Genomic DNA, 11301 nt, shown 5'->3' on the forward strand with positions numbered 1-11301 from the left:
ACAAAATGTATACTTCTAACTTCTTCCTTTTTTTCGCAACATTTTCCTTATCTCATGTGCTTGATTAGTTTCCCTTTTATATATTTGACCTTTCCCGTTTTTTATATTATTTTGGTTTGGTCCAATTTTTTCAATCATCTTACAGAAGCAAACTGCTTTGTAATCACTATGTGCTGATAACCACAGGCTGGAGTTAAATGCTCTTTATCTGTGACTAAATATTTAAACTTTTCACGCAGGCTAGGAAGTGCTTTTCCTAGGAGACTAACAAGTGGCATAAGGACTCATTCAAACCCGTGTTCATGCATAATGCATTGTTTTTAAAGAGTGACCTGCCTTGAAGAGCATTTATGATGTATAATTTAACATTGTTCTAGGAGAGAATGTGGATCTAGGATTCACTTATTCTTATTTTATTGTAAGAGAGGTTGAGCTAAAATTCTATATAAAGAGAAGCCCTCTCATTTGTTGAGGATGGTTGGATTTGGAAGGACATCCCCTTCAAGCCTAGTCAAAAATCTGTCAGGAGGAAGAAGTTAAGGGGCTTATTCAATGTAAGGTTCATCGTTTCTATGTCGTTCACCGTTTCTCATCTCATAGGGCTGAATTTGATCGCTGGAACTGTGTCTGTAAAATCTGTTGTAAGGGACTATATTTAAGGGTAGTTATGCTCCAGAAAAAGGGAAAAGGTTGAGGTGAGATCTTCCTTCTTCTTGATGTTTTGTTATCGATATACGACCACAAGCGGAACATGAGCAAGATTTTAGGATGTTGGTATATGACCATAATCTTGAAGAGTGAAATAAAATTCATCTATTTCCGAAGTGCAAAAAAGAAGAAAGGAAGTCATCTTGAACCTAATTTGAGGAAATCCTCAACGTGCATCTTGTCTTTTTCACTGTGGTTCACAGACACTAAGTGGCCGCTACATCACAATATCCCTGAGCAATAATCCAGGCAGATCCACCTGAAGGGATCTACCCGCTAGCCTAATATGCCAGGGCTAACCCCAAGGACGTCAAGGAGATTTGACTCCACCCTGCCAAGTGGCAAGATACTTAGCAACAAAAACTTGACCAACTGAGCTATCCCTTGAAGCTAATATGCATCTTCTCTTAATTGCATTTCAATGCAAATTATTATCCACGTGGATCATTCATTGCTTTGCACTTATCCCGAAACATAGTATATGAAGATACCATTGTTCTTTAGGTATAGAAAACAGATCATACTCTTAATCACAGTAAAACAATTAATATATTTCATAATCATCACTCATAAATATCGCAAACATTTTGAAGAATCTGTTAAATCAACGAAAGTTGGGGGCTCAAGTGGGGTGCTCCCTTGGGCACATGAATTCTACGGAAAAAACCTTCATCTACCTATAGCATGGAAATTCCTCCTAATTTCCTTATGCTTTAGTGTATGATGATCCTGTTCAACAAGAGCAAACATCAATTCGTAGGTTGTCGGCAAGGTCATTGGTGTAATAGAACTATCATTACATCTTATGATGAGTTTGGCATCAATCTCCTTAAAAGTCTGAGGACTTTTGACTCCTCTTGTGCACCTTCATCCATAGCCACATAATTCTTGTCCTCGTCATATATATGACACTTTGTCATTATTGTCTTCATTAATCGCCAATTCCAGTGGGCCTCATTAAGATACTGGTCATACATACCACCCAAAGAAAACCCATTAATGAAGAAAATAAAATGAATCTAAGGATCTGTCCGCCACACATTACCTTTCTAAAAGCCATACAAGTCAAAAAGAATGACGGATGAGATATAGTGTACATTTTTAATTTTAATTTGAAAAAATGTATACCTTGCCCCAGTTTTGGCGGAGGGAATCCTGAGCTAACTGTAGATTATAGCTTGGAATTCTTTGAGAAATATGATGGGGAATATGAACATTAATGTCATGGCACAACAATTCAATCCTGGAAAATAAATATATGGGTGATCTGCAAAGGCCTCATTATCCTGACACACACAAAATAATAAGATGAAGAAAAACAAATTGAATGAAAATAGAAAAAGGATGAATTAGTAAAATTGAGCATCACCAATGTGGATAACTGCAATGAACTGTTCCACCTAATTGAGCTTGTGTAGCATTCCAGTGTTTGGGATGTTTGAAAGGTATATGAGGTGCTGTATGATGGACCATAGTAAAAGTACTCATCTGCACAATTTCATGTCAGAAAAAGGCACACAAAGAATGCCACAAGCTTTAACGAATCCTTGTACAATTTCAGAAGCAGTAAATTAAATAAACTACATAACCAGTAGAAAATCATAGGACGAACATGCCCATTTGAATAGAGTTGATGACATATATGAGAGAAGAGAAGTTTACCCAAAAGTGATATCCAAGCCATGGCATGAGCCAAAACTTGAACCAGCCTATAACTCCTGTCTTGTATATTATCAGTGACCATCCAATAGCCATGAATGCAAAGACCCAAGTCAAACTTATAAGAACTTTCTTTCTTTCATATGCTCTAAATTTGTTCAAATCAAAGTGGCAATTCAACCTGTCATAAAGCAGAAAATGTGTGTGGGTATAATAGAGTATGATACAGACAAAAGCTGTTACGAGATTGGATTCATCGTTTTTCATGCTTCGTAGGTGAAGCTCTCAGCATAACAAAGGAAAAACAAATAGAAAACGTCAACTACATTCATTTAATCTTATTTGTCAAAGATCATCTTGAATTAAATGGTACATCATGCCCTATCGTACTGTAATATGGACATCCGAGACCATTAAGATAGTCCTTTAATATAGATGCATACCAGTGACCAACTGATAACCATGGACGTAATGGACCAAATCCAGCATCAAACAATGGCCTCAAAGACAGCGGTAAACAGTCATAATTTTCCCTTAGCAATGGGTGCCATGCAGTGTCTTCACCTAGCCTAGGCACAAAAGAGTCACAACTTATGTCAAGGTGCAAAGAAATTAGTCACAGATCATATCAATATCCAAATATTAGTAACTGTTCTTGTCAAGGTGCCATTACTGGACTATAAGTGTAAAATTAGTGATCCGCTGTCAAGGAGGAACCTTCACTTCTCATCTTTTTCTAGGTGGATTGCAGGAAATCTCTCTCACACACATATAGAGCCAGCCTCCAGGTCGACATGCATGGAATAATGCACAAACACCAAATATTTATTTTCGTTTGAGTATGCTAGATACATATTTGTCCATAAGTTGAGGCTTGGCAGATATGTTCTTCACTTAGGTTTTTGTTATTTAATAACTGTTTATGCCAAACCATTCTACAGGCTGAACTGGTAGCAACTATTTATCCAATGGCTAATATTGTAGAAAAAATAATAAACTCAAGTAAGAATTCCACTCTCACATAATTGCATCAGGTCCATTTAATCTCAGATGAGTTATCATATAGACTGTAACTTTTTCTGGAATGTAGGCTAAATACAAACAACTAAAAGGACTCATCATTGTCTAGAAAAATCCAAAGTAGATCCTCTCTAGGCATACTAGCAGATTCGATAATAATTTGCTTCCTTACATGCAAATGAGAAAGAAATGAAACTATTTGTTATGAATTATAGTCAGCATTTTAACCAAATTAAACAAATACCATTTGCTTCACTAATTTCCCTCTGTTCAAACTTCACACATACCGAGAGAGAGAAAGAGAGAGAGAACATGTTTGTCTTGGCATGATGTCTGTCATGCTTGATTCGCCGTGGTTCATATGGATAGATTAGAGGTAAGAAGGCCAGCGTCCCAACAATATCCTCTATCATCTTGTTTTTTGAAAAGCACTTGTGTGCACAATCATGTCCTATCACAAAGAACTACAAACAAAAACAATTAGCAGAAGAATACAAACAAAAAAGGCATGATGACAAAATTCCCAAATTGTACAACTCCTCTTTTCAAAAATTAACATGCTCACTGTCATGAAAGCATCGTTTGATATATAAAAATAAACTGACCCCGGTGATTGCAGTTCCAGCCCATGCCCAAGCAAGAGGGAGGAGGTACCAAGGTGCTCTTGATATGATATAAATCCCTAGTGAATAAGCAGTAACTGATGTAACTATAGTTCTCCAAGCCTTAAAATAGTTAATCTCAAATGCCTGTCCAGGTATTACAAAGCAGAATTAGGTGACCTTAAAATACACCACAACTTGCACGTCTAGAGGATTTGTAATTACATGTCAAAACAACTGAGACAACGAGATACCTCCTGAGGTAGTGTATCAATGACATGCTTCAATGTCACATTATCAGGAACAGGCTCCCCAATTTGGGTAAATCCATAATCTTCAGCAAGGTGCATTCTTTCCTCTTTGTCATTAACTGGAGGTGGAGGAATAGGAACAGCCACAGCTGAGATGAATCTCAATGCCTTCTTCCTTAACCCACATAGTTGGGTTGGTGTTCTCTGTTCAGGTTACCAACAAAGTAACGTTTATGGCATTTAAAGAATAGCAAGCATCAGCGAAAATTCAAATACTGGGAACAGCGGAGACAGAGATGTACTTCGTTATTGATTGAATGACTCAAATGCCTTCCTGAAATGATACCTGTAAATCAGCTCTCTTTTATTAACACATCAATATCACAAAAAGTGGGCATTAGTGCAAAACAAAACAAGAGGAAATTGAATGCATGGGCAAAACCCCACATAAGGTATTGCATGTTTAGTTTTTAATCTAGTCCAGTGGGTTAACTCAAGTGGTTGAGTGCTGTGCATTACAAGCAGGAGGTCATGGGGTCAAGTCCCCGGGATGGCTACCTCTGTGTATATTATTAGGCCTCATTCAATGTCCGGGCTAGGTTAGGTTGCCAAAAATTGCAACTGACCAGTTCACCCCGTTTACCATCCTCAAAATCAGAAGTGACCAGAGATTTTCCACAACTACTACAAACTTACAACAATATTAACATCCTGCAAATATTCTCATCTATGAGGAGCTTTGGGGCTTTCTTGTCATAATTGTGAGTACAAAATTTGACTGTCATTTTCTGCATCTTTCTATTTATATAGATTGTTTGAAATGTCTCCTGCACCAGAGGTTCCAATCTCCAAAGCTGTCCAAAAACAGTAGCTGCCACAAGAGATCCCCATGTTAGGGGTTAGTATCTTGAAATTAAGTGAAAATTTATGTCTTAAGATTAAGTAAAAAATTGTGTCTTAAGACTTGCATAAAATCCTGTGTGATTCCAGAACAGAATTAAAAATGTTATACCTGAGAGGTTTGTAATAGCATTAGATATTCCCAGGGCTGTACATACTCCTTTACCACCACCTGACATGTCTTCACCCAGCAACAACTTTGAAAATCTTTCTTTCATCATTTCAACTTCTGCAAACATAAAGCAGTAGAGTCATTAAGGCAAACAAGTTTACTTGCCTGAAATTAGACATACCATCAGGCCAAACAATATGCAGTTACTCATTTGTCTATGCAGTTACTCATTTGTCACCAAAAATTCAGTGCCTCTGGTTGGTATAGAAAATGGTCAAAATAAAGGGACAGCAGTTCATGGTTAAGCGGTCAAAGCAACCAGACAACTAAAATTCCACACAAGGCATATCAATACTATCCAAATACACCTCAAAGTGACAAACTTGAAAACGTATTGTCCATCCCAAGGGACTTGATGAGCAAAGGGGAAGAGTTAATATTTACCAACCAAATAAAAATATAAAATGAGCCAATCTTTGACGAAAAACTGACCACACAGCATACGGAGTAAAGACATAATTAAAACTTAGAGCAAATCTCTGAGACACGTCATAGGGGAAAAGTATACAGCAGAACCAGAGGCACAGACAAACTGCATAAGATCAGTTTCATTGAAATATATGCATATAGAGCATACGCAAAATACCCTGCAAATAGTTCCAGTGCAAGATAGCCATATGAAATGGTGACAAAATGCATTGAGAGGGATTTCAGGGCAGAGGATGCATATAGATCTCGGATAAATTGCATTACAAACAGTTATAGAAAAAATTATTTGCATTTAAGATGTTTCCATTGCAAGATTTGCAGCAAGTTATTCACTGACTGAACGGAAATCAGTTGGAGAACAAGTTATGCAGAATAAACTTAGAACGGAAAACAGTTGCAGAACAAGGTATGCAGAAAAATTAGGCAAAACTCATATCTAAGGGGGTTATGCGCACGGGCTCGCAAAATGGATGAGAGAGAGCTTCATCTCAAGATATGCAGTTGGACAATAGTTAAACTACATCAGACGGCTTGTTCTCTTCAACATGGCTGTTATTGTGTACCCTAGAGCCATCAAGCCTCCAAGCAGACGAACACTAACTTCAAATGCAATATTTGGAGATATGATAAATGGATTATCTGCACAATATTTCTTTAATTTGGTCTACTGTGGCAATACGGCTAGACTTTAAACTGTAAGTCGGTGTTTGAAATCCAGAGAAAGGGTTAAATTTGTTCACAATTTTAATATGGGCAGCCTGCAAATCAGGCTCAATGTAGGCCTTATACATAGGATAAACTGTCTCTGATATTTGATAAATGATGTCCGCCGGTGCCTGACCAGACCAATTTATATCCCTCAAAACCCTCTTGACAAGATCAAAGTGAACTCCTCCAGTGACAGACACGCGGAGATCCAAGAAAGGGCGTAACCGTTCGCTCAAAGCATAGATACCTTCAATAATCACAATCCTAGATGATGCAATGTCAATATCCCTGTACCCAGTGCGTTTGCTGAGTTTAAAATCATAGACAGGAACCTTCACAGATTTTCCAGCCTTTAAATCATGAATATTTTGAAGCAGAGTATCATAGTCTGTTAACCTGGGATCATCATAATTTCCGTCGATTACTCGGCTGGAATCGTTGTAATTATCCATGGAAATAGAGATGATGTTCGGCATGAAATTCAAAACCCTCTCAGAGAAGACCGTTTTCCCTGCACCAGAAGGCCCGGCCAATCCCACCAATATAACCCCCCCATTCCTCTGTGTCAGGAGCTGGCACGCCCTGATAAAAATATAGAAACCCTTCTCAAACGACAGACTATCAGGAATCATCGCAATTTCTTATCTGTCGCAGTCCTTCCTCTTCACAAGCTCAACCTGGTTCTTCAAGAGGCCTCCGCCCTTCCTATGGCTCGAACGAATTGAAATATGCGGCGAAGACGATGGTTCTAGAGCTCTCCGCCCATAACAACCCTCTGCCCATAACAGAAATGAAGGCCATGTTCCGCCATGTTCCGTCCGTAACTGAAGGATGAACGCCATGACGAGTAACTGAACGAGGAAAACCAAGTCGCCAGGTGTCAGCGTCTCCTGAACAAAGACGAAGTTCGCCAGGTGTCAGTGTCAGAAGGAGAAGGACGACAAAAGGTCCCTTTCAAAGGAAGGCCTATCGGCCTAACTAATAATAATAAATTTTTATTAATATTATTATTGAAATAAAAAACATAGTAATAAGTTATAATTGAAGGCAATATCTTAATTAAATCGGCCTGGAGTATGCCGTAAAACTGCTTCTGCTTGGCTAAGAGCTCGTCTTCCTCGGACGTAAGGAAACAGGTTAACGGCCCAAGACCCAGAGGCATCTGGCAGGAGTGAAAGCCTGCTCCCTTACGGACCACCAGCGGGTTATTACAGGTGGCGTGGTTTTCCTTGATAACGGTGATGAGTCAAATTGACATTCGCGGATAGCAGCCAGAGATGGTTGTCCTCACTGTTGGTTTGACACCTGAGTTTGATAGGTTTTGCCACCTTCGGAAAAAAAAAAAAAAAAAAAAATATCCTAATTAAAGGACATGACCGAACAAAGACGTATAACCTTGCCTATCTATTAATATAACTAGTCAATACATATAATTACATAATTACAATTAATTCAACCTGGTCTGATTTTTACATTGAAAAAATATTAAATAATTTTTTTCTTTTAAATTAATTCATAATATTATTTCAAGGTTGGGTATATTTGCTTTAAGTGCTTTATGTCTTTGGGTTAAGATGCTTTTGTATGGGCATTAAAAGATTTTTAACTAATAATGTAAATATATAACAACAATTTTTTAACTAAATTTTGAATTTAATTTTTTTAGCAGAACATAGAAATATAGTACACTCAAATTAATATCAAAACAAGAATTAGTAATTAAAATTGTAATAAAAATTAGCATTTGCACCAAATGTTGCAAAGAAATTATCGTAAGTATTTTCAATGACACTTGCATATGTGTTTGGATTTTGCACAAGTTTGCGCCAAAGTAGTTTTCCAAGGCTTATGATCAACTGTAGGATGCCTTTGAGGGACATAATATCAAATTGGCAAAGGACCCTGCCAGTATCATAAAAGCTCATAGTGTTGCATGTAATTTTTTAAATCTTTACTAGGGGTGGATGCTGTGAGAAAATGTGATTGGAGGTATCTGTTTTTTCTTAGTTTTCTGAGGGTTTCCAAGGTCCTAAGTGACCCCCTTGCCCCATTGCACTGGCTAGATGGCCCATGGGAGTTGAGCATACCCCTTGGGGAATCAAACCATGGCAGAGCCAATAACATCAACCTCTCTTTCTTGAATCCCAACCAGGAAAGTCCCTCTTGACTTTGAGAAAAGGCACAAACATATTATTGAGTGCAATATTGTACAAAATTGTTCATGTGGCAATGCCCACCTTGGTGGGGCCAATAATGTCATCTCTCCCTTTACCAACCAGGCAAGCCCCAGTTGACTTGGAGAAAAGGCATACACATATTCATGAGTGTAATATGATACAAAATTGGTCATGTGGCCATTAAGTTCAGATTGTCTTTGCAGAAGATAACATATGCACTGGGTTCCTGACTGAAAACATTATGAGATTTAGCCCTGCCATGTAGGTACAAACATAAGCCATGTGTCTTTCACCATCCTAAAATAAAATTAATCTTATTAAAGAAAGGTAGGATAGAGACAATAACGGTGCAGATTAGAGAAAGCAGGTTGACTTAGCATGCTCTTGCTTCAATTCCTCTTTCAAGTCTTTGGTGGCATTCAGATTCTAGGTGCAAATGAAATTGCTAACTACCTTCATGGCCATGATCTCATGTTCCACACCCTATAGTTTTTGGTCCCAGTTGGTTTGTTGTTGCCCTTCCACCAAATCCTCTACCCACTAGTCTCATATTTTCTGATGTTACTTGTATTGTGTTGCTAACCATTTTTCTAGAATTTCATTAGTCATTATTTGTAGCACTCTTACAAATGTTTTTGTTCAATCTATCCCTTGTTCACTAATTTGTTTTATCCATCAGATGTTCTTTGCTGCTAATCTTGGGTTTTGAATTTTTAGATGGCGTACTTCATCTACCTTTTCTACATATCCAAACTTTTTGAGCTCATGGACATGGTGAGATTATTGTGTGTCTTGGATCTTTCTAATTTGGATTGCAGTCCTTTGTCCTTGAATCAGCTTGGTGATTCTTGTTCTCCATTTTTTTCTTTATGACTTTCTAGATAGATTTAATTTCAATAGAATACCTAAAACATTCTCAGCATCTCAAATATTTAAGAGAAATGTTCATCAAATCACTATTCTTCATGTGTATCACCATGTTTCTAGAGATATTATTTGGTGGATCATTTCCCATCATGCACCAGGAGGGGATGGTAATTTCTCGGCACTTGCCACTATCACCATTTAATATTTTCTCTTAATTTTTGTTGGCAGATGATTATGTTTCATTTAAAGACTCCAACTATTGTTAACTGATTTAACATCCATGACACCCTGCTATTTCATGCAATGAAACATACCACCCTCTTGGGGGAATTGAATCCAGTGGGATGAATGTCATTACACCCTCTTTACCAACTAGTCAAACCTTTAGCGGCGATTATTTTTTTTACAGATACAAAACCAATATTGTTTTAGCTTCCTTTAACTCCTGGTTTTCATTTTGGCCTGTGTAGCATACTTCTCTGTAGCAATTAACTCAGAAGTTCATGTAATTATGTACTAATATTATTTTCTTTCCTCAATTCTAAGGGGAAAAGAGAAACTACGAAGAAAATACCTCTTTTGGGGAAAGTAAGTTCTGAAATGTAAAAATTTTTCTATTACTTTTATGAATAACTGACAATAGTCTTGTAAAAGTTATGGAAATCAGCTTACTGTCAACTAAATTTTAATGGAAGATCATAAGTCGGTCTAACTTGAAATAAAAGCGCATCAAAGGTGAACCTGAATTGTGATAACTTTGAAAAAAAAATTGGTTGATATGTATCTATAGTACAATAATTAATAATATTTTTTTTTAAATATCCAAAGTGATACAGCACTTCAACCACCTGCTCTACTAGATCCTCCACTGTAGGCACCGTAAGATTTGATAAAATAGATGGAGCTCCTAAATGCAAGGATGCTTAAAATGAAAGCGTAAAAAATAATGTAAGATGAGCAACCCGGATATCTAAAACATCAAATTAGCTAAGACATGCATACAAAATATGATCATAGTGCATATATAAATAACTGCCAATTCTAATCAGGAAATCTGCCAATACAGACCTGAGGTCCAGGTGCATATATGTGATACACACAGAAGCTATGGAACAATAATGAAGAGGCTTCCATGAAAAATAATAACCCTTGAAAACATGACAAATCTGTTCCAATGTCACACAATTTTCAGTAAATGGAAAGTGGAAAACGTATATGTTCCGTTGACAAACATCAAAAACTATGCAAATATCACTTACAATTCAAGGCCACGTCTGGATAAGTTATGAGACCTGGTTTCCCCTTATCTGCGCATACAAAGACTAACATGGGCCCATAACTGGTCTGGACAACTTCCTAAAACCAAAATAACAATCAAGAAGAGAATTAAAAGGTTGATCCACTAGAAAAATGTGCATAAAGACATAATATTACACGATATCGTCCTCAAAAATTTTGGAAATTATGAAATAGTAGTTGTGATTGAATCAGATCTTTATAATTAAACATATCTAGTACTAACTCCAATTTTGATTTGATTACCCTAGCCTTCAAAGGAAATGCACAGGCACTAATGGGATTTGGAAATAAAATATATTTCATCAGATCTTAAATGCAGTGGGGCAGCTATTAGTAACCATCTTACAGCTCTTAAATTGTAGCAATTGGCAATAGGTCCTAATAGGATAATTCAAGTATCTACTTCACGTATCAGCGAAATTTTAATCCTACTTCCTATTTTCTTTCCATCATTGAAATTTTATTTGAGTTTGACGAAGCTATTGTGGTGAAATTCAATTTTAACTAAA

General features: G+C 37.1%; 1 protein-coding gene and 1 pseudogene across 1 annotated transcript; both read right to left on the reverse strand.

The window, feature by feature from the left end:
- Positions 1-1358: 1358 nt before the first annotated feature.
- Positions 1359-5319, reverse strand: LOC149212599 (omega-6 fatty acid desaturase, chloroplastic-like). The gene is made up of 10 exons (XM_089388741.1): positions 5253-5319; positions 4867-4931; positions 4244-4444; positions 3993-4136; positions 3700-3851; positions 2811-2936; positions 2371-2548; positions 2078-2196; positions 1837-1951; positions 1359-1673 (listed from the first exon to the last, which is right to left on the reverse strand). The coding sequence occupies exons 1-10, from the start codon at positions 5317-5319 to the stop codon at positions 1512-1514; spliced, it is 1329 nt and encodes a 442-aa protein (XP_089244867.1). The 3' UTR covers positions 1359-1511.
- A 934-nt stretch (positions 5320-6253) lies between these two features.
- On the reverse strand, positions 6254-7311 carry LOC149212600 (inorganic pyrophosphatase TTM2 pseudogene; annotated as a pseudogene).
- Between the last annotated feature and the right edge of the window lie 3990 nt (positions 7312-11301).

Source organism: Pinus tabuliformis, chromosome 1_1 (genome assembly GCF_031772625.1).
Source record: "Pinus tabuliformis cultivar Carrire ecotype Pingquan chromosome 1_1, CPIR1, whole genome shotgun sequence".
Classification (NCBI taxonomy): Eukaryota; Viridiplantae; Streptophyta; class Pinopsida; order Pinales; family Pinaceae; genus Pinus; species Pinus tabuliformis.

What these genes read in the sequence shown, in the direction of transcription:
- LOC149212599 (XM_089388741.1), bottom strand. Translation starts at nt 5,319, where the DNA reads ATGTCAGGTGGTGGTAAAGGAGTATGTACAGCCCTGGGAATATCTAAT. An exon ending in TGCTATTACAAACCTCTCAG is followed by an intron (nt 4,932 to 5,252) that starts GTATAACATTTT and finishes TATTGTTGTAAG; the next exon opens with TTTGTAGTAGTTGTGGAAAA. An exon ending in TGGTTATCAGTTGGTCACTG is followed by an intron (nt 2,549 to 2,810) that starts GTATGCATCTAT and finishes GCTTTATGACAG; the next exon opens with GTTGAATTGCCACTTTGATT.